This window comes from Coffea arabica, chromosome 7c (genome assembly GCF_036785885.1).
Source record: "Coffea arabica cultivar ET-39 chromosome 7c, Coffea Arabica ET-39 HiFi, whole genome shotgun sequence".
In the NCBI taxonomy this organism is placed as follows: Eukaryota; Viridiplantae; Streptophyta; class Magnoliopsida; order Gentianales; family Rubiaceae; genus Coffea; species Coffea arabica.
The window spans coordinates 9,910,044-9,937,061 of record NC_092322.1 but is presented as its reverse complement, the minus strand read 5'-3'; the positions used below and the strand labels follow the sequence as shown (position 1 = coordinate 9,937,061).

Here is a 27,018-nt window from a genome sequence, read left to right as displayed (position 1 = left end):
CAAATAAATCCGTAATTGTTAAATTATCTTAAATTTATGGTAACTAACGTTATTGGTTTCATGTTAGAGAAACATATGATCTAATTTAAATAAACCTCGATAATGTGTTTATTGATTAAAACAGAAATTTTTTAGTTTCTAATACGATCAAGAAATTAAATTCTACGAGTGTATCTGAAGTTGTTTTTTGGTTAGGGAAATAGTTAACAGGTGTACCTTAACTATCAAGACGATAAAGAAAAATTAGTTGTCATCGCGTATTTGTCAACTATAACCTGTTTATTAACGGATATATTAAATAATTATTGCAATTAATGAGCAACTGTATGAACCACTTCTGAAATTATATCCTTGACTAGAGCTTGTTTGTTATTAATTTGAAATTAATAACTTGACTAGAGCTTGTTTTTATTTACGGTAATTATTTATTTTAATTACAATTTCTGAAACCCCCCCCCCCCATTTAATTCTTGTTTGGAAGAACATAAATCATCCCGTCTATGAGGAGACAAACCTACTCATCGCTACACTCAAATTTAAGTTTTTAGAGTAGAAATTTTAATTTTGGTGGGTTGATACCCATCAAAGTCCGTGTCCAAAATATTGAGAGGAAAAATGAATAATGACTTTTCATCATAAAATGGCAGTGAATACGAAATATTGAAGTGACATTACAATTTCTCCAAAGTGTAGAGCGTCGTTTCTGATTAGGACGAAAATCCATCCACCTCAAAAGTGGAAACATCTTTCAGCTGATCATGATCATGGGGTTGCGGGAGCTTCAAATCGGATGTAGTCGTACATGAATCCTCTAAACTGGTCGGAGTTTCTTGCTTGCGTTAGAAATATTGTGTTTTTCCCTTTGACAAGCAAATTGCTAGGTACACCAATGCTAAAGAGCCAATACAGGCCATGAGTCCCATGTCTGGCCACGGCATTATCCCTCCCAATTAGACCTGCTGTAAAGAGAGGAGCTGCATTTCTGTCGTTGAATCGGACCTAATTATCAACAGCAATCACGCAAAAGAATCAGCACCAATTTTAATTGCAAAACACAACAGAACTCATTTAAGCTTTTGCGGTGTCAAATTGAATTTTGGTAAATGTACAAGCGAATACCCTAAAATAGTTTTCAAGGAAACTAAAGAATTATATCAATAAATTAAGCGCACCATAGATTACCAAATTGTATTTAGAAAATCTCATCTAACCCATTATAATTTTTCTTTTTTCGTGTCAATATTTAATCAACCTACCTAAATCTTGATAATTCTCTAATTTGACGATTCTATGAATTTTCATTAACACTACGAGATGTATACCACTTAAATAGGGACAATTTTATCATGTCACCAAAATCATCCTCCTCCATCTCTTTTTCTCCCTCTAAACAGAAACAAATACTGAGAGAGAGAGCATTGTAGGAGCCTAGAGCTAATAGAAATTTAGTGGGCTAATTGAAACGAGAAAAATTTTAATAGGCCGTGACCCGGGAAAATGAAGTTCGGGTGAAAGGCTAATATAATTATTTGATCATGCTCGATTTCAATTGATGCTCAAATTGTGCTTGAAAATTTTGAAGCTTGGGGTTGTTTTCTCTATTTCCATTTTTCCCTTTAAGCTCACACAAAAGCAATTTGTTTTCGCTATAGTTTGAGCTTATTGAAAATCTAATCATGCGCTGGGAAATGGTAAGGGAAAAGAATGAAGGATAAAAGTTCATACTTGAAGCTCGGCAAAACTTGCGGATGCCAGTGCTAATTGGAGAGTGTAATTTCCAGAGGCAGCCAATTCTTGGAGGTTAAATACACTTTGCCAGGTGGTTCCGATGCAAGTCTGTTTGTCCTTGCACCTAAAATTAATAATTACAGATTAAGTACGATTCTGGGTAATTAGTGGGATGAAATTAGTAAGCAGGCATGATAATTAAGTGGGAGTATACCTTTGAACTTGAGCATAGAACCAATCTTTTGTATGATTGCTGACTCCGACGGTGTACACCAAATCTCTTGTAGGGTACAAGTCATTGTAACGGTTCCACAATCCGTACTGTCTAAATTTGTCATCGTATGTTCCGCTGTTGCGGTGGGGTGGTGGGGGGGGGCACCAATAGACAAAATATTTACATGCCAAGTTGAAATTAAAAAAAAATAAAAACCTTGTTTAGTAAATATTGCAAATTAATTATAGTAATTATATCTAACCTTTCACCATCGCCAGTCGTAAATACGTGGACCTTTAAAGTTGGTTCCGGCTCGGGAACAAAGAATTCACCGGTCGTGCGGTCTGGCACACCTATCTCCCATAGTGTAGGTCCATTTCTCGGAGGCTTGTAGACCAAATTACCCAAATTAACGTTGGATCCTGTATTAACCATTCACAAACTAATAAGTAATAATTACCATAGGTCAGTGTAAGGAGCACCAATCTTCACCATTGTCCAAGTGTTAAATTTTTAGAGAAATAAGTATATAAATGTGAAAGAGGATAATAATTATTAGCACGTACATTTACATGATATGTTAAGTGTGATTTCAGTAGTAGCAGGGGAAGCAATGATTGTCAAGGGGGTGAAGACTAAAATCTTTGAGTATGCATTATATTAACGAGTATCCATTAAATCTCTAATTATCATGTGAGGGTACATTAGTTGTTAATTATGTTGGTATTAGAACCTAGGAAGAAATTTACCTGGGGTTATGGTGACATCTTGGCTATGTTTGAAATCCCCAATAAGTCCTGGTACCGATGCGTACAAGCTATATTTCCCTGGTATGATTCCCTTGATTACGAAGTTCCCTTTAGCATCAGTTTTGGTCCAAAACTGATAGCCCTGAAAATATAACAAGATGAAAAGGTGTGGCTTATGATCAAGAAGAAATTTATAGCTAGGTATCTGTTGTGTATATAACCTTGCTTTCTCTTTGCCATGATCCTGCTGCTCCTGGTGCTGCTAATCCTACATAGGCGTTTATGCCTGGGACAGGGGCCTTATTCGTGAACCTAAATTAGTTCATCAAATACTTAGTTAATAAATTGCCAACGAGCGAACTTATGAATCCTACAGAAGAGTAATTAAAATGGGAGGCGTATAAATATAATATACTTACTTGTCAAGAACTTGCAATTGACCTCCAACTGTTCCTCTTTGATTGGGTTTAAAGAAATCCTTGGAACTGGGAAATGTGTATGGCCATGCTTCAACTTCTTTTAACATCTATAAATTCGAGGCAAAAAAGGATAACTTCTTTGAATTAAATGTAGAAATATAGATATAATCATCAAATTGAATGTGAGCCAAAAAAGATCATTACCCGTTGCTTTGCATCCTGCCAAAGTAGGGAAGGATTTTCCTTGGCTTTAACGTCTGAGTTAAGATACACAAAAACCGGCCCGAAAACCTTTTTCCATGGCTCTCCGCTTGTGAATTGCAACGCGAGCTCATCTCCCGCGTAGTGTGTACTTACAAACATCTGCAAATGGCTTTCACTCATTAGAAATACAGAAATTGGAAAACCTAATCTACATAATTTCATTAATTACGAGATGAAAACTCACACACCAGCCTGATACTATAAATACTACTGTAAATGTGGAGCGTGTTAATTTCTTTTAAAATTTCTCTGAATTAAGGTGTGTAGCCTTGCTATCATGTACTCTTTGAAAATTTTTAATAAACAGGTCGGAATGTATGTCTAATTCCAGGGGCGGATTCAAAGTGGGGGCACGGGCCCCCACTGCCTCCCTCAAATTCCTATAATATATCTATAATTTTGACATAATTTTAAAGGTACCCCCAGAATTTGTTTTAGAAAAAATGTGAAAGAATGGGTCACAAAATTTATATCATTCACTTTCCTCCTTTAGTTCCCATTTTCCCACCAACAGGGCCAAGTACCAATTATATCAGTCATTCCTTTTGGTCCTCACTCCTCAAGTTCCCTTTACTCCTGTGGTCCCCCATTTTCCTTCACAACCGGCTCTTCTTCTTCCACACCCAAGCCAACTACTTTTTATTTTTATCACTTCATCCAATTATCATTTATTTCCTTTGTCCCCACTCTCCAACTTCCCTTTCCTCATCTGGCTCTCGGTTATCCCCACTCCCTAACATACATAGGAGAGCCCTTTTTTCCCCACAACCAAAGCTTGTTACTCTTTCTTTTGATCACTTCATCCTATTTAGAGATTGCACCAAAATCAATTGATTTTCTAGAACTTGGGTCCGCCACATTTTGCAGCTCTTTTCACCAACTTTAGGAGACCATCAAAATCAGGTTCTAAACAATTACTTCTTATTATTATTATTTTAAATTTGTTTGCAAATATATTTCTAGAGCATGAGACTATTATTGTTTTAAAGAAATTTAAAAATTGATTAGTTAATGTAATAACTAATAAATGGGTTATTTGATAAATATTTTAACTTGTGAAATGGTGATTTTATGCATGAGACTTTTTTTTTTGCTTTAAAAATTAGAAAAAGAGTAAATAAAAAATTTTAGTGTTATTTTTGCCTCCACTAAAATTTTTTTCTGGCTCCGCCCCTATCTAATTCCCACCATTTCTCGAGTTATTTCCTTAAAGAAAAAAAGCAGAGAAAGGAGAGAGAGAGAGAGGTTATTTATCTATTTTTTTTTATTTTGTACCACAAATGCTGCTATATGTTTCTTTTTACATATCCTCACTCTTCTATGAACAAAATCTTATACTCTCGTGTAATCATTTTTTTTTTCCCATAAGATTACCTATTATCCACAACCGTGAGGCTAATACAAGAAATTATAAATAATTCAAACTACAACTGATCCCCACAATTGGTGGGACATATAGTTTCACAAAAACGAAGATTGTGTTTATTGGGTGGAGAATATGTTTAATTAGAAATTTAGTGATCATTCAAAAAAAAAAAAAAAAAAAAAAGAGGCAATAATTGCTTACATTGAGGACGGTGGGACCAACATGGGTTGTAAGATCTTGCTTGAAGGGCCCACCGTTACGGAACTCGTTACTAGGTGTAATCATCCAAAACCCAATGGTTGGGTCACTGCATACCCACCCGTAAACCCGGTTGTCGAAGTTGTCACCCGCATAGAAGTACTTGTCATCAACCTTTGTTCACGTTCCAGCATTGCATGTGGCAATAATTCGTATCCCAATTAAATCAGAAAAAATCTCCATTTCCCAAAGCCAATGAAGACATTAAAAGAAATCAACTCGTAAAAATTTTAAATCCATTTTGTGCAAATATGAATAGATTAATGGACTCAAAAATTAAGAAAGAAAAAAAGTTTTGGATCAGTGGATTTGAGCAAGGAGAAAGATGGTTAAGTAATTACCTCTCCTTTGAATACGGGATCAACTGGTTTTGTTAACAGAACGGCTTCAGGAAAATCAAGCACCTGACCTGTCTGACGGTCCACAGGCTGTGGCATCAACCTTTGCTTGACATCGGATACAGCCATGTAGTGAAACCTATGCATCCGGGTCCAAGTATTAGTACGAGTTTTCAAGTAAGAAATATGTGTATTGATTACAGCCATTCAAAGATGTGATTTCTTGATATATACATGAAGATATAGGAGAGCCAGAATGTCGTTGGTGAAGACGAGATCCTCTATATCTTTCTTCAGAAAAAAGATAATTTACTTCAGAAGTTCAGAAAATAGATTGATGTCTTTGTTGTTTTAAAACCCACCAGTATTTGAGTCTAGTTTTAGATACTGTCAAGGATTTGCTGAATGGATCTTTCCTAGTTAACTCCTAATAAATCTGCAAAAATAAATTATTATTACTGACTGATTATTTATTACAAAGGGTTATAGAACGAATTAGATTGTTAACTGGCCCTCACAGGTGAATAGGAATGGACTAGAAGATTAAGAAAGTAAATAATGTCACTTTTTTTCTTGTTTTTTGACAGACTTTTGCTGGTCCGTGTCAAATAGTTCTCTTGGTTTGGTTATACAATGTGTCAACAGTTTGGCTAATTGGTGTTTACTGCACACTCAATAAGAGGAGTTTTAAGTGTTAGATTTTTAATTTGAGGTGCAATAACTGTGAGTGTGTATTTATATGGTAATTCAAATGTGATTTACGTGTTAAGTAATGGGCACCCGTTAAAAGAATCCATGTGTTAATATAACTTCCCTCCATTAGCGAATAATGCCTAAGCACCCAGAACATGACTAAATCAATCACCAATTTCATGTGAAAATTGCTAAAATTGCAAACAAGAAGATGATGATAACAGAAGCTTCAAGGGGAGTACTTGTCATGTTGAAGCTTAAATACAACTCTTGCTTCTGGGATGTCCAGATCAGGCATTCCAGGTTCATGTTCAAGCACGGCATAGGTGTAAAATCCTGCAGATCCCCGCAGCATAACGAACCTGCTCAGCAATTCAAGAAGAATTAAAGATCAAGTTCTATTTGTTTCACTGTTTTCTTTTCTTCTTGACGTTGTATATACGCTTCCAGAGGTTTATTCCTGAACCAAAACAATGCAAAAAGGAAATTAATCCGTTTATGGATTTACCTTTTGTCTACATTCAAGGGAACGACTTGGCCATTGAGGGAAGCGTCCCATTTTTTGGTAAATGAGATCTCGACCTGATTCTCATTTTCCACTTCCACCTTATAACTCGTTCCTTTCAAGCTGCAAAATCATTCATTCCTTGACCAAATTTTTTTCTTTAAAAACTAATCAACTATGACTATGAAAAAGGTAAACTGTAAACAACACTTACTAGTCCAGTGTCTTACTTTTGGTCCAAACGACATCCCAATACCTGTAATCCGACAATTTCATGACCGAAACCCAGAAGCTTACAATAATATATGCAAAGAAGGAAATTATTCCAAAAAAGAATTTGTTCACGACGATTGTGCTTACCCTCGATCATCGTCTTCGTTTCCAACTTCTAGTAAATTATCCAGCCCGTTATAGCTGATTTTTGTGACCAGGCCTTCCGGAGCTGACAATGTAACGTTGACGATGCCGTTTTGCAATGCCACCTGATGGATGCGCATATAAGTCAATTAACACCATGCATTGAATGCACAAAAATTAATGTTAATGGCCATCTTAGAGAATCGGGGAGTGCAACATTGAATAATGAATACAACCATAAGCCTCGATCCTTTTGTCCATTTGAACTTTAATCTTCCTCCGTTTCTTGTATTGCTATTGAGAATAGCTATTCATTGTGGGCTTTACATTTCTCCCAATTAAGATGAACACTTTTGACAAGTCTTAAAATTAAGGATACATGTTTTCAATGCATTGAAGGCTGTGTGTGTGTGTGTGTTTTTTTTTTCCTTTTCAACCAAAAAAGAAGTGTGTTTTGAGTGCAAATTACTTGATGATCCTCAACCAACAACTTCACCCCCGGAGCTGAAGGCAAATTTGTTCCCATAACTGTCCCCTTTGCGCTCCTGCATTCATGAATTAAAGAAGCAATACGCATCATATTAAAACTGATATACATTGGGTAGCGATGTAGTAGACAAGAATTAATAAGATAATATTCGGTTACAAAACTGCCTGCCAGAAGGAAAGATTGAAAAACTAAAGCACGAGGAGGAAGGAAGTAGAAAACCTCTAAACTCACCCATTAAGGAAGAACAATATGTTGGCAACCACCGTCAGCCACCAGATTTTAGAGCTCCACTGCCTCCCACAGCCCATCCTTTTAGTTTTCTTTGGAGATATTAGCAAATTCTAGTCACTATATGTAATAATCATTCATGCATATATGATAAAAAGTTGAGGGATATATGATAATCAATTATCATTCATGATGCGAAACTTGCAGTTTCAAGGTATCAACGACATAAAAATGTTGAGGGATAAAAAGTGCACTAAGCACCAAGTTCTATGAGATGATTTAGCTGTATATTTATAGACAGAGTCATGAAGAACAACTACTTAATGGAGGAGAATGTATAATTGATGGAGGGAAACCCGAGATAACCGATACAATTTCCTTAAGATAACATAATATGTTGCCTAGGGCTAGGATTAGGCCTTTTGAGCAATAGTTATGGTTATTACAAGACAGATAGAAATAACCAATGTCACAAAAGAATAGGTACAAGTGAGGTTATTAAACAGTAGATTTGCTGTTCAAATGCAATTCCTGTTTAGACTTGGTGCAGCGCATATGTAGCTATGAATTTCTTCATCTTCGTCCAGTTTTAGTAAAATCTAAGTCCATTTAAAAGTATGTAAAATGTGCATAAATTCCTTGACTTGGGGGAAAAAATTGAGGATGCGGGGTATTTTCTCTAGGTATGGATCAACATTTCCTAGTGAATAGAATTTTTTTTTTTTTTTTTTTTGGAGATCTCGTAAGACTTCCTTTGTCTCAATGTGAATGTCTCTTTTCTTTTGATCTCCCAAGTTAATTAACAATCGCTTCACTTAATTAAAACTTGTATTATAAGTTTATAACCACGCCATTTTGAATATTTTCATTAGTCAGAAATCAACATGGCTCTGTACATTCTCCTATTCTGGATTTTTAAAACTCAATCAATCATAAATAGCCAATTTATGTTCTGCTTGCTTCTATTTACACCTTATTTATGTAAATATCAAATTTCTAAATCTTGTTTTTTAATTTTTAGTTAAGGTATTAAGGTGGTGATGTTGAAAAAAAAATGCATTAAGGTCAATTTGAAACAAAAAATTGCATTAAGATCAATTCGTAAATATGAATTAGTGCACATGATATTTTTCCTTTTCTAGTGACTTCCTAAGAATTTTTTTTTTTTAAAATTCAAATAGAAAACTTTAAGAAATTAACACCATAACACAAGATATTCCATGCTTCAGATGCACCACATACGTCATACATTAGTATCAATCATTGATCATCAAACAGTAGTGATGGATTAAATATTGTCTGTTGCCTACTATCAATCATTGATCTACCATCATTACTGGATAATAGATTATTAGTACCAGTGATGCACAAAACATCTAATATTTGTCCAGCTCAATAAGAGTAACACATGCATATCTTAGGTCTTTCAATCATTGTTCAACTCAATAGATGTAACATTTGCAAGAAAAAATTTGCTAATCGATGCTAACAAAATGAGGGCCAATGTGCACAAATTAGAACGAATGTGGAAATTGTATCCAGTATAACAAGTAGTTTGTCTATGCATGTAACATAAATTATATCCTCACATAAAAGTATTCACACTAGAACTTTATCACAGCTGGATTTTCTCAAATAAAGTGCTGCCTTTGTCTGAAGCAATACAACCACGCCCTCCTTGGGAGTAAACAAACATCAGAAAAAATGCCTTGAATGGAGGAAAAACAATAAAGGAAAAAGGTTTGACACCTCAAGTACAATATACCTCTAGTGCCTCTTATCAATTTAAGAGCCAGTGAACACTCTTAGCCATTTTAGATCACTTCCTATTGACTAAAAGCTCGAATTCAATTGGAATTGCGTCCCGTGCATCGCTCAGCAAGGGTTAGACTTGATCAATATTTAGTAGCTAAGATTGCAGCACTTTTTAAATAGAATTCCAGTCAAACAACCCCCCAAAAGTAAGTGTATCAATTGAACTTGTAAAATAACCAGATGAAATATGGATTGATTTTTCTAACAGGCACTCATTGGATACTCGTTAACACGCCTAAAATTCACCTAACCTGTGTATATAACATACTAACAATTATTATTCTCTCTTACATTTGTATACTTTCTCTATTTAATCTTCCTTATCCTCTCTTATATTTATTCACTTTTCATAATTAATGTTATATTTTTAAAAATATAGCACTTAAAATATACCTTAATGAGTGCCCAATAAACACTCCTTAGATCAAATGAATATATTTAACATGGGGATTAAGACACATTGCATGTCATGATTCAAATGTCCACAATGAAGATAAAAGGCTTGACTCAAGTGACAACCAACGATCCAACGCCTTTTGTTCCTGTGATCAAAGTGGAAGCTCAGTGGTCCAACTTGAAAAAGCCTGCCGGGAAACTTTTAGGACTAATGAATAGGAGCCTGCTTATCACTAACGGACCAGAAAGGATACAATAAAGTCAGGCCCAGTAGTTTTGTTACTTTTCTGTGTTAAAATTGTAAAATGTATTATAAAAAAAAAAAAAAAGCAAATCTTATATACATCAATAGTGCATACACTATCACAGTTGAATGCATAACATATAAACAAAATTTGGATTTTAATTTTCAATTCAGATGAGTTGTCATGCATCCAATGGTAATAGTGTATGCATACACTATCAGCGTATAAAATATAAATCCTTATAAAAATATAATTCTTAAGTACATTGTATTTTTACATTTTATAAGTTCAGAACTTTTAAAAAAAATTGAAATTTTGAAAGTTCATCTTGACTTATTTTATCATTCAAAAGTTAGTTGAAAACTTTTTTGTGAAATTTTATATAACATGGGGAAGGTAATATTCTCAGTTCACACAACCATATACGTTGCACGTGCCAAATTCAGCTCGAAATTGGACTCCCCAACCTAATTATACTACCTGATTGAGAAATTTATAATAACATGGGAAGTGAATCGATTCAATTGGTCATTCAAGGGGATAATATGAGAAGGAGACATTTTAGAAGGGGGTTTATTGGAATTAACTCAAAAACATTAACAAATTATTAAATTCTCCCATCAATAATTGTTGAGCAGCAGTTAGACTATACTCATAGAACGGTAGAATTGTCTCCATTTCAAAGTAGATGTCCTATTTCAATTGTATATCTTTTCAAATTACACACAGTGTTGTTCTTAATTAGAAGTAGTATCTGTCTTCATAGTACACCTTTTTTTTTTTTTTTTTTTTTTTAAGCAGAATCAAATTTGTGAAAATGTACGGTGCTACTTGTTTGAAAACGTGTGTTGTTTTTTCCAAAGTTCGTAGTTTAATAACATTCCTGGCAGGTCACAAATGAAAATTTGAAAGCAGGCTAGAACAACAATGCCAAACAACACATACCAACAGGGAATAGGGTCCCAGGATTCAGATAACATGTCAATGAGAGGAACAAAACAACCACTCAAGTTTGCTGTAAATGATGCTGATTGCAGAGTGCTGTCCTGCGGTCGTCCCAGTAAAAGAGAATCGACTCGTCATCTTTGCTAGTTGATAACCAGGCTCTACCTCTGTCCCAGCAGAAGAAATAGCTGACCTCTGTTTCTAGAATTTGCTTAAAACATGCTTCAACTTAAATGGAAAGACACAGAAAACGCCAAGTATGAAATCGAGTGGCCAGGACTGTTCAAATGTTCAACCAGGTTCCTGCGAAAGCATATTCAAGAAGAAAGAAAAGCTCAAGAAGAAACTTTTGTTCGAAAACTTCAGTAATCAATCTCGTCGACCTATCTCTTTGTTTCAAACGTTCTCAGCTTAAATTAATTAAGCTAAGTTGTAGTAAAATCTCATCGACATATGTCGGCGCTTGTTGGTCAAAATTTATACTCCAATACATACATACATACATGTTGAGCCTGCAGCATGATGTTTGTGCCCAATTTAACAAATATAAATGTTGAGTGCACGCATACTTGCTTTCGTGGTATTAGTGCTGGAGATTGTACGAGTTGCAATTAATAAAATTAATGATCTTAGAAAGCGTTCAATGTCTTTTTCACCCTCTTTATTAGCTAAAGTATACATATTTGATTCTCACACTATAGGGTCGGCTCGATATATAATGCAGAAAATCAATTGAAACTTGTAGCATAAGTAATTTATCATTAACATGCACCGATCGATTTTGTTCTTTGGACATTTTTTTTCTTCATCTGTTATCTGCCTTGGTTTGAATTGTCCTTCTTTTCTAAACACATTTACTAATTATCTTTTTATCTCGCATGCATTAAATCATTACAGAATATTTTTCTAAAAACCAAAAAACTAACTTCGGAAGATAGCAATCTGAACAGGCTCTTACTTTTTGACGCGTGCATACACCATACAGGCATTTTATGTAGCAGAAGAAGCAATAACGCAAGTATAAATGCATGATCCAAAATTGACGAGCACCAGACGAACATGCAGCATTGTCGTATCATATAACCCTCGCACACTTCACTGGGCAGGAGCAAACCATGAGCACGGGTCACATGCATGCTGATGATGATGGGAGCCCGCTGTCACAGCAATGGACGGTGGTTAAGGCTCAGCTGATGGGGGTCTCCATGCAATATACTTGCGTTTTATCCCTACCCTCCTCCAATGGCCAAACAGTGCCACCCAAATGATAAATCCTTGAATGTATAATTTTAGACATCGATTTGACAACCCCAAGCACTCTTGTGCGGTTCGAAGCCATTTTTTGTGAAATGACAGGAACTTTAGCGGTGAGTATTCTATTTTTTGTATTCAAGATCTTTTCTTCTTCTTTTTTTTTTTTTTTTGTGTATGTGTGTGGAAACACTTGTAGAATCTTTTCTGAAATTGTTCGCAAATTTTGGGATTTGATATTTGTTGTAGTTTTACAAGTCTAATGGATAGAATTAAAATTGTCATAAAAGATAAAAGCACTAGTAGTACTTGCTATATGAATTTCTAATATTCTTTTTTTGTGATGAGGTTTTTGTTAACAATAGACAAACAAAGGTTGCCGTTTAAATAGTAGATGTTGGATGATAAAGTGAGAGAAATTGTAAATGAGAGGTTCTGATTTTAAAACCTCTCATTTACAATAACAAAAATTGTTACCGGTTAACTCGATGCACGCTCGCAAATAGAATTTATATATTGCAATATATTACTGAAGTTTACTTCTTTTTATTTTCAACATTTGCTAGAAAAATAACTTGGTCTATCTGGTAAGTTTATTAGGGTCATATATATGTGATGTGATGTCTCGCCATGGAAATTAAAGCTTCAAATTCAGCTGTTTTGTTTCGCATATTCTTTTGCTTAGGTCGTGAGGGTAACAACCACATAGGATTCTCCACGAGAACATTGTCTGCACATTCCATCAAATCGGTGAACAATTAAAATTTATCACAACCGATTGAAGCATTGATGTTCTTTTTTCAATTAACAACTGGTGCCTTTCTTCTTTTGCATTTGACAGAGCAAACTGTCGTCACTTTCACATCCCATTGATAAGCATCTTCCCTCTAAGCCATTAATGCGTGATTGACACTAAACATCAATTTGATTAGCGACCCTTCTCGTCTTCCACTAATATTATGACACTGTATTATCCTATTTGCCCTAATTATGCCTTTCTATGCCAGTTTCTCCAATATCTTTAAAAGTTACCTGATCATCACCCTGTAGATAAAATATCAGTCCAGTTTGATGTACTACATGAGAAGAGAGTGTCAATAATGTTAATCTATTCACTGATGGATGGAAACCCTTTATCCAATTCAATTAATTTGTGGCTCTTAATACATCTGTTCGGCATTAATGTATGGTTTCTTCGCATCCATGCAGGCTTAATGAATATTTTAAGGACTCGTGATTACAGGATGCTTAAATCAATGATGGGACTATGATTTAAATATAGTTAGGCTTTAGTCAAAGGATTGTTGACGCCTACCTTTAGGCTTTAGCTGCGTCGTCCTTTGAGATCGATGGTGATTGAAAATGCTATTATTGTTTAGTACCAGCTGCTAAGCAATGTGCGATGGCAACATCCTGCGCTTTCATTGGAGCTTTAGGTAATGGCCTGACATGACTCCTTTCAAGTTTTATGTATATTTTATTCTTAGTTGGTACGGATGGATGGGTTGTGTAGGCAACGTTATGCAGTGCATGGTCCTTTTACGGCTCCAAAGATAAGGGAGGAGGGGGTGAAAAAGATGTACAGAAAGGAGTATACAGTGGAGGATTATCACTTGGGAGGAGTAATTTTGGCATGGACGGACCGACCTTTAATACAAGCAAGTTCAGAATGTATTGCACTGGTTTTTAGTGCCAGTTTCAGTCTTAATCCTTGGTATTCATTTGCTGCTTTCTTGGTTCTAACAATCTATATACTATATGTTCAACCAGAAAAAAAAAATGCACGAGAGTTGCTTGTAAATGCTGTAAAGATACAGCCATTTTCAGATTCTACAATTTGCTCTTAGTATAATCTTGAAAACCAACATGATTTACCCTCAATTATACTATTTCCAAAAAAAAAAACAAAAAACAAAAAAATTGAAAGTTGTGGAAGTTCTAAAGATGGGTGTGTGGGTGGGTGGCCTGGCTACTCTATTTAGCCCGTTAGAAATTCATTATATTTGCTTCATTAGTTGTGGAAGGAGTCTTGAGAACTTTTTGATGACCCTACTCAATCAATCCCTCGTAGAATTTGAATCTCAGACTCTCTCTGTTAAAGCCAATACTAACCAATACGAGTACAGGTTTTTAGCTAGCAAATTAATGTGATTTTCTATAATCTGATTCGCCTAGGACGCAAAAGCCAAAACTACAAATTTTAGCATGTGAGCGAACATATTTCTGACACCCAGAAGAGATGGACCCCAAATGTAAGTAAGTACTTAGTTTTGTATATGTACCACTTATTTGTCCTGATTGTACAGGGTCTTAAAATCTACAATCACTGTTTAAGCAGCTATGATGTGTTTGTCAAAAGGCCGCATAAACTTTTCTTGAGGAAATGGATGGGCATTTCACAGTTGAAAAACAGGATAAGGCACCCCGCCCGTCTATTGCAGGTTTGCGGTTTCCAAAGGGCTATAATATAAGCGGACATGCTACTCATTTTTAAGAGTTGACGACTGAAACAGAGAACCCTCTGCCCATCTCTTTTCTTTATGGCCATTTTTGGCCAAAAGGCATTTGCCGATTCGCATCTTTCCTTCGCACTTGTTGGTTACTCGTACAAGTCAGGTGTCCTTCACCCAAGACACATTTTGAACTTTTTCAATGTTCGTTTAATGCAAAGATTCAATTAGGTAGACAAACAGTTGCTTAATAATTAAAAAACTTTTAATTCCCTAATCCTACGAGGCACTTTTACACGGAATAATTGACAGTAGGATATATATTGGACTGTTAATGGGGTCGGGTTAGCCTGAATTTGGTTCGTTCGGCCCGATAAGCACGACCTTTTAGTGAGTCGGTCTAAATTTGAACCTAAAAGTTAACCCTGAATTAAATATGAGTCGAGTTTGGGCTTTATTAGACTCAAATCCGATATAAGTCCGGTCATTAAATTACCTATATGTATAATGGTATATATAATATTTATATTTTGATATTATATATAATTATATATCCAAATATATTATTACTAAATGCTAAATATATATATAAATTACAAAACACAAAAATACATTTGAAAACTCTTCTACTAGCTTTCTTGAGAGCCAATATTGATAATACATAAATGAAACTTTAATTTTTCTTATTGGTTGAGTAAATTTTTATGTTGGCATAATATTAGTTGATTTATTTTTGGTCTAGAAACACAAATCATCAAACATGTTTGAATTCAAGTTACAAAACTATGAAGAAGTTCAAACCTTTGAAGACGTATTAGTTTATGACCGCATGTTTTATCATTATTTTTCATATATTTTGAACTAATTAGATATCAATACTGTTAAAAAAATTCTTGATTTATGTACTTTTAAAAACCTATTACTTGTTCGTGTTTAGTTTTAATGTTGTAATCCTGTAAATGTTGAGTTAGTTTTACAATTCAATAGTTATAGTAATTATATTAAAAATTAAAAAGCAATAAGTGAGATTTTGTGAGTTAAGTATGATCATCACATTTATTGACCCAAAACTCACCGTTGAAATTCAAAAGTGTTACAAATTAAATGAGTTGAGTCTAAAACTTATGAAAACCCGACTCGTATAGCCCGATTGACAGGTCTAGATATATATAATTTAGGATTAACGGTTTATCCTAAGACGAATCTTTTAATGTTTTTCATTAAAAGGGACTAGTGTTCACCGTAATCGAAACCGAACCAAACATAAAATGCAACTACTACATTACAAAATAATTGTAGTGTCAGTAACTAAAACCGCAACTTAATTTTATTTCACTAGTCATAAGTTTACTACCCCTACAAAATAATTAGCTTAAAGATGCTCATGGGCCTCCATAATTTGATACAAAACCAGTAGAGGAACTTCTAAATAATATTCTACTTATATCACAAACACATTTTTTTAATTATCACTTCATCTTTCTGATCATCATCGTATTACAAAACATATTATAATAATTATTTCAAATAATATATATTTCTTGTCCAAATACATCCCTGTTTCCATTCCTACCCAAGTTCTATAGTTCTAGCTTTTTTCCTTTTTTTCTTTTTTTTTGGGTAGCAGAAGGCTTCATTGTTAAGAAAGTGTCCGGTCGGAATTTGGGATCCCAAAAAAGAGACAGCAACATCACTGAAACTTGTGGGCCGGAAACTGAATCATCGACCAGAAGTCAGAGGTGCAGCCGGAAAACAATCTGTTCCGAAATTCTAAAACTCAATCGCTAGAAATAGGCGACTAGCACAAGTACTGAGTACTACCGTTTTTACTAAAAAAAATTTGGGGGTAAATAAAATACCCATTAGTAAAAGAAAGGGGAAAAATACAGATGCGTGTGGTGACAGAGGGGAACAGAATACAATGTGGTGAGGCGGACAGAAGAATCAGAGCAGGGTGGCATAGGGCCCGCCATGACCAAGGAATCGGGGATACGTGGCAGAATCACATGGCGAATGGGTCCAATATGTGGGTGGAGGTGTCAGTGCGGCGACGCCGGGCTGGCTCTCTATCCCTCTCGAAATGCTACACAGATAACACCAATGGTCCCTACGTCCACCCCAGCCCCCTTCCCAACCCATTTTTATTTTCTTTTCTTTTCTTTTTTTTTCCTCAGAGTTTAATATCCTACACTTGCGCCTGCTCCCATGCTAACGAATCCAGCCAATCCAATGAATTCGGAGGGAGCTAAACTATTTTCAGATTAGACTAGACGAGTGCATTGAGGCATTTGCTGGATTTGAGAAGCAAGAAATTGCTAACGTTTAATGCTAGGATGGGGATTTTGAGCCTTTTTGTTTCTGGGTTGTTCTGCGACACAAATGGAGAAAAAAAAAAAGAAAGAAATTCATAAGGCTGTTTTAGATGAATTGTAAAATTTTGGGTACTTTGAGAATAAATGAGGCAAATAATATGTCACAGCGGCACAACCAACAACTTTTTTGCTATAGCAACTTCGTTAAAATGATAAAACTACATCGTTGAAGCCCAAATCGCATTTGGACTTAAGAAGAGCATGTTTGGTATTATTGCTCCAAAAATAAAATCATGACTGTGGCATTAATAGCGACCCAAAAAGTTTTGTTAGAATATTAGAGCTCTTGAACTAATAATCGACTGGTGAGTTCAACTCAGCTCAAATTGCATAAGTTCAAGTTCAATTCGTTCATTTAATTAAATGACCCGAGTTCAAATATCAAATTGAACTCATTTTTCTAAATAAGCTGAGCATGGTTCGGCTCGTTAATAATTCATTTAAACTCATTTGTATATTTGTTCAAGCTAATATTACGAATTTTCCTTAGTAATTATGCAAAATTTTCTTGTTTTGATTGTTTATGATTTTAGTTTATTTAAATATTGGGGATCTTCTTATATTTGGTGAAAATTTTCTCATTCAATAGGTAAATTAAATTAGTTAGATTTTTTGAATAGCAAAATTGTATAAGATATTTAAGCACATTTGAGAATTTTTTGAACTCGACTCATTTAGACTCGGGTTTTTTATGTCATATAAGTCAACCTCAAGTTCGAGTTCAAACTCAAGATAATTTTAAGGAGTCAAATTCAAACACAATTTTTTTTTTTTGGCTTATTGTATAAATGAGTCGAGTTGAACTCAACTTGATAACTTAATGAGCCGAGCTTGAAAGCCTAAAGCTTGGCTTAATTCGGCTCATTTACAACTCTATAAAAATCGCATTTGAAGTCTTTAATCAACAAGTATCCAATACATTTTGATAACTTGGCTTTTGAAAACAAAAATAATGAAAGAACAATTTCACTATAAAAAAAAGGGGAAAATTCAATTGTTACTTTTGGGAACCATTCCCTCAAATTGTATCTCTAGATGATGATAGTTGCGTAAAAATCAAATATTTAGAATTAATATAATTTAAGGGTAAAAAATATTTGTTTCACCATCTAATGATGAATTCAACTCGAGGGCATGGTGTTTAGAAAGGACTATAAAATAGTATTTAAAAAAAAAAAGTGTCGTGATTTCAAAATGCTTAAGGGCACCTATTCCTACATTCCTATTTTTCCAAAATGTTGTCCTCTATTTTCTAACGTGTCCCCCTTTTATTTCTTCAAGCATTTTATTGAAATTTTAAGATGGAGTCTTTGATAGCCATTAGCTTATGACGCCTCCTTTGATACTAAGAAAAGAAAGCATGGGATGGTACGGCCGTCTTCCATTACTAGTTTCTATCTTCCGCTGATGGTTTTCTGTTTGATTTCTAATTTTAGAATTAACGGAATGAGCGAAAGAGGTGGGTGCATTCCTCAACCTTGACATCACAAGTTGCAACTTTAATAATATGACGTTTTTTGTTGACTAAACTCAATCGGTAATCCAATTAAGATTAGAATTTTTCGCATTCAATCTTTTCTTGTGCATTGAATCTTCTTCTTCTTCTTCTTCTTCTTACAGATTTATGTATCAACAAATTGCGTGGTTCTACTTAAATCGGAAACCGCAAAGATTCAACTAACCCATGTCATTAGTCTTATTACAAAAACTGAATGGTGACTGCCTGCCTGCTTTTGAAGGAGAAAAAAGTTTTTTGTAATTGGCAATTCGAAACATATATTTGTATATATATATGATCAAATAATGATTAACCACTTATGATTCGTGGAATGAAAGTTGAAGTATTTGAATATTTTGTCTAATTAATAAACTAAGAAAACGGGTTTTTGCCTTTTATTTTGTTTAAAATTTCTTTTTTGGAAAATAAAAAAGTCAAAATTTTATATTATTATAAATTAAAAAAATCAATATTATTGCACTTTCAATAAGATTATTTGGAAAAAAATTCAACTGATAATACACTTGTTATGGTACGTATTCAATATAAAAAAGTGATTGATAAGATTTAAAAAAAAACAAAGTATTTATCATGGCCTTTTTTTTTTGTGTGTGTTTTTTTAGGGTGGCTGGGCTGGGGAGGCGAGGGTGGGTTTTGTGTTAAATAATTGCCTATCCAAACCGATCCAATGAGTCACCTAATTACTCATTCAAGCGGATTTTTATCGGATGAAAGCACTTTAAAACCTCTCTATCACAACTTTCCTGTAATTCCCTTCAATGGGTGGGCTCCATCCGGAGGCCCAAAAGTCGACGTTGACGTCTGAATCTCTCGACCTCGTTAGCATGGGTCCCACCGACCTTACGGCTCAGTTGTCATATTCCGAACGTGGATTGCACTCTCTAGCCCTTTAGGCTTCTCTATGGAGCCGTGTCTTTGACATGCCTGAACGAGCGTGCAAAGGAAAGTTGACCCTCCCGTGCAGTTCGAGTGGGACATAGACCAATAAAAGGTTATTTTGCTGAACAGAAATTTGTAAAAAATACAGTATCAGATTTTCAGAACCTCACTCTACTTTGTAGACTGTTCAGAGCACGCAATCATAGGACTGAATAACTGCAGAGGATTGGGGGTAAGGCCACTTTGCATTTTGCCACTTCAATTTTGCCCCAGTGCCACTTCGCACCTTGCTCATTTATTTTAACTGTATTCAGCCCCAAATTAATATGCTAATGAATTGAGGCAGTTCACTAATTTTGAGGCTCAAATATTTTCTCAAGGCTAGATGACAGGCTCGAGTTTTTTTTAGCCTGGCAGAGCTTTATGCATCTTTTGAATTTACTGTTGAAAAATATTTTTTGAGAAATTATTAATAGTTTTCTTAGTATCCAAAATAGTTAGATATCAGTATCAACAAATATAGTGTAACAATCCACTAAGGCAAAAAAATGATATTTCAAACTAAAAAAACATATATAATCTTGGAATTAAAAACATTAATATAAAGGCTCCATTTGAAATTATGGTGAGTTATAAAGAAGTGTTTCTAATACAAGTGTCCTTTATAAAAGTATTTTGAGTTACCAAAAACTGAGCTACTTAAGTTATGATAAATTATTTATCGAACACTTTAGAGGTACTTTTAGTGCTTAAAAGCACTTTTTTTTTTTTTAAGACGCACTCCAACCCCAATTATAAAGCAAGGTAACATTTCCCGTTTCTATTTTCAAATAGCATCCTTGCTTTATAACTCTTTTTTCTCATGTCAGCTTCTTCTTCGAACATGACTTCTTTTGTTAAATTGAAGTTTAATAAATTTGTGATCTTTAGAGTTCAATTTAATTGAAAGCTTGAACTTTGAGTGAAGACAAGTTCAATGGACATTTCAACTCAAATGCAGCATTTTAGTCGAATAGATAATTTTAGTCTGGCTGAGATAGTTGCACCATTTACGTTTGGGTAAGTATAAAATATCTCGTGAAAGTGAATAGATGAGAGTTTAATGAGTAATTGAGTTTGAAATCAAATTTGGACTTGTATCCAGCACTTAATTTAAAAGCATGTTCCTCTAGGGACTTGATTTCAATTTTAAATTTTAAAATGCTCTTTCGCTGTCTTCATCACCTTTTAAATCCTTGTTTAGTTTACTTGTTGGAAAAAATTTTAAAAGTCCAAAACATCAAACCCATGATGCTTTTAACTTTAGGAAAAACGGTCAGTTTTGTCTCTAAATTTTTTCGCTAACATCGATTTATTCATTAACTTGTATTCTTAATTGACCGACTAAATAGAGATATTTTAGGAACGTCACTCATGGGGCCCTAATAAATCAAATAAATAGTATAAAAAAATCAAGATTAAACTTAAAAAAAGCATTTTATCTGGTGATTTTTTACACCATTTAAAAATTTTGTCTAATAATTTTTTACATGATTTACTTATTTTAATATAGTCTTGTGAGTGATATTCCAATAATATCCCTATTTATTTAGTCAATTAAGAGTCATATCGAATTTAAATAGTGATGCCACTATTGAGACTCTTAATTGGAGTTGTAAAAACAAGTTCAATTTTTATATTGACCATAAATAAAACGCTCCGTTTGAATTAGCTGTTTTTGGGGATGTTTTTGAAAAACTTTGCTGTAGCAGAGTTTTTAGAGTATATTTTGAAATATTTTTAGAAAATATTTTGAAATATTTTTTATTGGCACTTTATTTTGAGATATTTGGTAAAATTTTAAAAAATTTTAAATTAATTTTTAGATTATCTTTTAAAGTACTTTGTTGTAACTTTTATTGTTTTTGAAAAACTGTTTTTGAAAAAATAGTCAATCCAAACGGAGCAAAAAGTCAGGGACTAGATAAGTACCTGAAAAAAGTTTTGGAATGAAATTGGCATTTTCCCTTTTAACTTTAAATCATACTTGTAATTTCCATAAGCAATTGGTAACCAAAAAGACCGGGATCCATGAACTAGTTCTTGTTTTCCTGTTCCCTGGAACGTAGGCTTTACCTAATACTACCTGATACCGACCGTCCTCAAATGCCGTGGAGCGTACGTGCAACTCGCTGTAGTCGCCGGTGGTTTGATAAACTGGAAGTCCTGAACGAATCAAGGAGCCCACAAGGGACCCCACAGTTTCATTCTTACCCGTAACAATATATCATAATCGGTTAATGTGTACGGCCACCTGATCTCGAAGTGCATGCATGAGCTCTGGTACAGGCGAGCTGCACCTTATCACCGTGGCATCTTTTCAGCATTGCGGTGCTGCCACGGCTCTTTGATGCTTTAAGTAGTTGCAGGGCCATTCCCCTAAAAGTAACCTATACAACTTTTGTTATGTCCATTTTAATTACAAACAACGTCACACCATAGTATTTAAAAAAAAAAGAATTTATTAAAAAAAACTTACGTTACAATCGCCACTTTGTAATTTGTATGTCCTAGCTGGTTAATTATTATGGAATATTGACAAATAAATTTCCAAATCTATGCGTATTTCAAGGCGTTTTTAGGTTTTGAATAATAATAATAATAACCAGCATTCACAACGTAAGCAATTTATCGTCACGAAATACTAATTATATATTTTTTATAACTTATTCATAAAAAATTAGTAGTTTTGATGTCGTGAAATTTTTATTTTGCACTTGCGAATATGCCTCCGAAATATTCCTTATTTAGGTAGACTTTTAAATAATCGTGTACTCTTGAATTGTATGAATCACTAGAACGATGATTGAAAATTTCAACTTCAAAGCACTCCAAAATTTGCCTAGTTACGTTTGCAGAAATGGAACTCCAATCACTTGATGATATCATTTATTGTTCCATAATAACGGTTAAGTTGTAGAAATTTGAAGTACTCCACTAGTTTCGTAATACAACTCTGGGAGTAAAATATTTATCATTTAGTTCTCATTTGCATCAGCCAAAACTTACCTAGAGAACTACTACTACCGTATAATATACAAAAAAGGAATATACTGTCGCGGAAGTTTTGGAATTTTGACAAAACAAATTATGATGCCCACAAAAGTAAGTATAAAGTTGCGAAAAAAGGTTATTATGCTTACTCTTGTTTTCTGGAAAGCATAAGGAGCATTGGGTAAATTCAGAAAAAATATGTACGTAAGAAAAATTTTTAGATGAAGCTTCATTTATATGCGTATCATACCAGTTTTCGCCATTGTATTTGTACTACGTGACAACAAAGATGGGATTATGTGCATGCATTTATATACGTAGGAATTTCATCAATTAGGGCATCCTCCCGCAGTTTCACATTAATGACTGCGTTTGGATTGGCATAACTTGCAAAAAATATATATATATATATATATATAACACAAGCATGTTTTTTTAATTTTTTAATCACCTTTCTACGTCACATACATTACATTATGAAAAAAAATACTGTCATAATTGTTTAAAACTATCCAAGCTAAAACATTTGATTTTTTATTCAAACTCAACATTCTAAATATTGTTTTGTCCATGGTGACTTTTTTTTCTTTTTTTTTGTTCATGAGTACTTTTGGATTGCAAATTTTGAAATTTTTATAGTAAAATATACTATAGGGTCTGTTTGGATTGTAAGTTATTTGGGATTATTTGAGATATTTTTACTGTAGCACTTTTTGTGATGTGATGTATGTGAGATAAAAAGATATTGGAAAGATAAAAAGGTGTATTGGAAATTGTAAAAATAATGTAAGCAAATAAAATTGGGAAAATTTGAAGCAATCCAAACAAACCCATAATGTAATCGAAAAATGTGTCGAAAGAAAAAAAATAACTAGAACCAACTTTCGAAGAAAATAGGTTTCTGTCTAACCCGAAAAGAGATGAAAGCAATATATATATATATATATATATATATATATATATGTATGTATGTATTTTAAAATTAGCTTAAAATAAAGAAATGATAAAAGGAAACACCATTATTGTTATGGCTGGCTAGCCTTCTCTCTCTCTCTTCCCCGTGCCTTTCTTTCTCTGCCTTATCTTTCCCTCACCACACCACACCACACCAGAGTTTCACCTTCTGTTCCTCTCTTGAAGCTCGCGCCCTCTTCACGAGCACATCCTCTTATCTCCCCCACCCCAACCCTCTCCCTCTCTTTCTCTCCCACTAGTTATTTCCACTAGTACTACTGGTACTGTACTAGTGCTACTATTCCCACCACTATTTTATGGTTATTTTATTCCCAAGATTTCCCTGAGAAAAATTTCCCAAATATTGTAAAGTAGTGATGCGAAAAACCAAGCAAACCACGAGAGACTTCCGAACTCGTCCACTCGATATCATCCAGGTTTCTTGAACCAATTGCTGCTCCTGGTCCAAAAATTAAAGCGAAAAAACCTTCCATTTTATCCCGAGCGCCCAAAATTTCCGATGAAAATGAAAAGGGATCGCAACCGTGACAAAGGGGAGGCTTCATCCTCATCCATGGTCAAAATCCACCTCCCGACGCCCTCCCCACCTCCCCCTTTCTCCACCAAAGCTAAGATGTGGGAAGAAGAGCAGCAACAAGCTGCAGATGCGGGGATGGACGAGCTTTTGGCTGTGTTGGGGTACAAAGTTAAGTCCTCAGACATGGCGGAGGTTGCCCAGAAGCTGGAGCAATTGGAGAGGGTCATGGGGACGACTATGGAAGATGGGATTTCCTGTCTCTCTGATACTGTTCATTACAACCCTTCTGATCTTTCCGGATGGGTCCAGAGCATGCTGTCTGAACTCAACAACGTTAATTTGCCCCCTTCTTCTGCAACGAGTATTATCAGCTATGACGAAATTTCACCTGCTATTGGCGGTACTGACGGTGCTACCAATGATAGAGATTTGATTTTTGATGATGATTTGAGAGCTATTCCAGGTGATGCTATTTTCTGTAACAGCAATAACAATAATAATAGTGCTACTAGTAAAGAAAATGCCAAAGAATCGTCGCCTTCTTGCGAGTCCAACAAGAGGATGAAATCCTCCCCCTCAAGTACTGGATCTGATTTTGGTGGGATATCGGTTTCTTCAATCAATCCTCCATCTTCAGACGCAGCTAGGCCTGTAGTTCTCGTGGACTCTCAAGAAACAGGCATCAGACTTGTCCATACTTTAATGGCTTGTGCTGAAGCTATTCAGCAGGATAATATGAAGGTTGCAGATGCACTCGTCAAACACATAGGAATTCTAGCAGTCTCACAAGTAGGCGCCATGAGAAAAGTTGCTACTTATTTTGCCGAGGCCCTAGCTCGAAGGATTTACAAAATCTACCCACAAGATTCCCTCGAATCATCCTACTCAGATGTCCTTCAGATGCATTTCTACGAGAGCTGCCCTTACCTGAAATTCGCGCATTTTACTGCTAACCAGGCCATTCTTGAAGCATTCAGTGGAGCGAGCAGGGTCCATGTTATTGATTTTAGTCTGAAACAGGGGATGCAATGGCCGGCTCTCATGCAAGCTCTGGCTCTAAGGCCAGGCGGGCCACCTGCTTTTAGGCTAACCGGGATTGGCCCGCCTCAGCCGGATAACTCAGATGCATTGCAGCAAGTGGGGTGGAAGTTGGCGCACTTGGCAAAAACAATCGGGGTGGAGTTCGCATTTCGGGGATTTGTAGCCAATTCTTTAGCTGATCTTGATGCTTCCATGTTGGAAATCAGGCCGTGTGAGGTTGAAGCTGTAGCTGTTAATTCTGTTTTCGAGCTGCATAGGCTGTTGTCTAGGCCTGGGGCAATCGATAAAGTGCTGAATTCGATCAAATCCATGAGGCCAAAAATCGTGGCGGTCGTGGAACAAGAAGCTAATCATAATGGGAATGTTTTCATGGACAGGTTTAATGAGGCGTTGCATTATTATTCTACAATGTTTGACTCGTTGGAGAGCTCCGGGTTGACTCAGCAGTCCAACAGCCAGGACTTGGTGATGTCTGAAGTGTATCTGGGGCGGCAGATTTGCAACGTGGTGGCCTGCGAAGGCGTGGACCGAGTTGAGCGCCACGAGACCTTGACTCAGTGGCGGGGGAGGATGAACTCGGCCGGGTTTGACCCGGTTCACCTGGGATCCAACGCGTTCAAGCAAGCGAGCATGTTGTTGGCCTTGTTTGCCGGTGGGGATGGGTACCGGGTGGAGGAGAACGATGGGTGCTTGATGCTAGGTTGGCACACTCGTCCGCTGATTGCTACCTCGGCGTGGCAACTCAGGGACGGGAGTGAGTCGTTGTGAGTCAAGTCGGCGGTTTGGTTTGGTTTGGTTTTTGACAACTGAGTCAACTCGGATGTGGGGTACGACTGAGTCGTGGTCAACTGGTTGAATCGGGCCTCCGCTGACTCTCCGACCACGGAGTACGAGTGCGGTACGCTGAGTTGGCGAGGAGGTGGTGGTGGTGGTGGTCTGGAGGCGATGGTGGGAGGGACATTGAGAGAGACTGACCTAAACGAGTCAAGTCCTGTCTTTTACTTTTTTTCACCTCTACAACTACAAGTCAGCCTTTTCTTTTTCAGTTCTTCTTCTTCTTTTTTTTTTTTAATTATTAAATGTTTTTTTAAACCCTTTTTCTTTAATGTTGGATTTTATTTTTACCCTGTGTTAATTTTTTTTCCTTTTTTTTTTTTTTTGTGGATTCGTGTACTTGGCTAGATATTGCCCCCCCCCCCCTTTTTTTTTTTTCGCCTCTCCGTCAATGTGATGAGTGGTCAAATGAGACAATGACCCGATGCCACTGTGTATCTATATTTGACGTTAATAAAATGTGAGAGTTACCCCACTTTGGGTTGCATTTTTAATCAGTCAATATTGTGGAAGTAAACACCTCAACGCTGAAGGCATCCTATTTCTTGATCATTCCATTCCTCATAGGTACTACATTATTATTGTTTTCTACGCAACTCAGAGAAAAACATGATTATATGGATTAGATTTTCTACCAGCCATCCTTGTCAAATTTTACCAAGGACCTGACTGTGTATGAAATGCGCTTTAATTCAATCGGATTCATGAATTTGAATCATTCAGAGGAAAGATGGTTCTACCACATCTAGCATCGCTTTTAAGATGATGAATGAATCCAAAGGACCAAACACCCAAAGTGAGGGTCGGTCACCAGGCAACGTAATAACCGTATGGTTCCGATTGCAAATCAAAGGATTGAACTCTTTCAACAAGGGAGTTGATCATCAGACAACACAACGACCGCATAACAAAAAAATTCTATACTAAACGAGGTTACTACGATGTCCGTGATAATTAACATCTTCTTGATTTCAGGGATCTTTAAGTCATTTGTTTGGAGATTCCATATTTGTATCCATCGTTTAGAAATGCCGTGATTCTCAATTGCTTTTTGTAACCTAATATATGCCGTGATCTTCTGGTTGTTAGCTAGTGTAAAACAATTTACTTCATCTTTTTTTTTTTAAAAAAAAATCT

At 35.4% G+C, this 27,018-nt stretch overlaps 2 protein-coding genes across 2 annotated transcripts; one reads left to right on the top strand and one right to left on the bottom strand.

Annotated features, from left to right (window-relative positions):
- Window positions 1-603: 603 nt before the first annotated feature.
- On the bottom strand, window positions 604-11,439 carry LOC140010355 (uncharacterized). Its single transcript, XM_072057045.1, has 17 exons — window positions 11,011-11,439; window positions 7,613-7,701; window positions 7,361-7,436; window positions 6,895-7,016; window positions 6,749-6,790; window positions 6,538-6,657; window positions 6,272-6,391; window positions 5,340-5,475; window positions 4,942-5,112; window positions 3,315-3,473; window positions 3,111-3,217; window positions 2,913-3,003; window positions 2,692-2,833; window positions 2,205-2,364; window positions 1,943-2,077; window positions 1,726-1,852; window positions 604-999 (listed from the first exon to the last, which is right to left on the bottom strand). Exons 2-17 carry the CDS (start codon window positions 7,687-7,689, stop codon window positions 763-765), a joined length of 2,022 nt encoding a protein of 673 aa, XP_071913146.1. The 5' UTR covers window positions 7,690-7,701; window positions 11,011-11,439; the 3' UTR covers window positions 604-762.
- Window positions 11,440-23,528: 12,089 nt separating this feature from the next.
- On the top strand, window positions 23,529-26,356 carry LOC113701706 (DELLA protein GAI-like). The gene has a single exon (XM_027222469.2). The coding sequence runs from the start codon at window positions 23,989-23,991 to the stop codon at window positions 25,813-25,815; it is 1,827 nt and encodes a 608-aa protein (XP_027078270.2). The 5' UTR covers window positions 23,529-23,988; the 3' UTR covers window positions 25,816-26,356.
- Window positions 26,357-27,018: the final 662 nt, after the last annotated feature.